The sequence below is a fragment of the Elephantulus edwardii genome, unplaced genomic scaffold, assembly GCF_000299155.1.
Source record: "Elephantulus edwardii isolate Elephantulus edwardi_28Jun2011 unplaced genomic scaffold, EleEdw1.0 scaffold00623, whole genome shotgun sequence".
In the NCBI taxonomy this organism is placed as follows: domain Eukaryota; kingdom Metazoa; phylum Chordata; class Mammalia; order Macroscelidea; family Macroscelididae; genus Elephantulus; species Elephantulus edwardii.
In genome coordinates, this window is record NW_006400373.1 from 7,032 (window position 1) to 7,990 (window position 959).

The 959-nt window shown below is 50.2% G+C and overlaps 1 protein-coding gene across 1 annotated transcript in view; it reads left to right on the forward strand.

The window, feature by feature from the left end:
* Window positions 1–429, forward strand: part of LOC102863387 (cyclic AMP-dependent transcription factor ATF-1-like) — a 4,883-nt gene extending 4,454 nt beyond the window's left edge. The window contains exon 2 of the mRNA XM_006903388.1: window positions 7–429. Within this exon, the coding sequence (XP_006903450.1) occupies window positions 7–429 (423 nt within the window). The remainder of the gene's footprint in view (window positions 1–6) is intronic.
* Window positions 430–959: the final 530 nt, after the last annotated feature.

Genomic DNA, 959 nt, shown 5'->3' on the forward strand with positions numbered 1-959 from the left:
CCACAGGAACCGCAGACAGCAATCCTGACAAATTCAGACAGCGCTCAGCACGGTGGAGTGCTGCCTCACACAGAGACCCTTGGTGGATTGCAAGTACTACTGCCCTCAAGCCAGATGCTTGTACAGACAGCATCCAAAGATAAGGAGACCTATGTGCTCCCTACCACGCTTTCAGCCACGTCGCCACCACAAATGGTGATAATTACTCCTCCTACCCTTCCATCTCAGACAATGAAGAAGGGTGACTCCCAGGCCAAAAGAGAAATCAGAATGAGGAAAAATAGAGAGGCTTCTCGACAATTTCGCAAAAGGAGGAAAGAGTATGTGAAATCCCTGGAGGAACGAATTGCCATTCTGGAAATTGAAAATAGAATTCTGCTAGAAGATTTAAAGACTTTGAAGCAATCTTTGTCATATACAAGTGTTTGACTTCTATCCGGCACGGCCACAGGCGCTTCCGGCCTTTCGGCTTTCAGGTCACAGGAGGCCTAGGAGCAACTTTCTTCGGTCGTCCCACATGTGGGTTCATCCAACACCAGCCACCTCCGCCGTGGCGCCCAAGTTCGACCCCAGCGAGATTAAAGTGGTGAACCTGAGGTGTACCGGTGGCGACGTCGGTGCCACTTCCACTCTGGCCCCCAAGATCGGGCCCCTGGGTCTGTTTCCCTAAAAGGTTGGTGATGACATTGCCAAGGCCACCGGTGACCGGAAGGCACTAAGGATTACAGTGAAACTGACCATTCACAGCAGACAGGTCCACATTGAAGTGGTACCTTCTGCCTCTGCCTTGATCATCAAAGCCCTATAGGAACCACCCAGAGACAGAAAGAAGCAGAAAAATATGAAGCACAGTGGAAATATCACTCTTGATGAGATTGTTGACATTGCCCGGCAGATGCGACACCGGTCTTCAGTCAGAGAACTCTCTGGAATTATTAAAGAAATCCTGGGAACTGCCC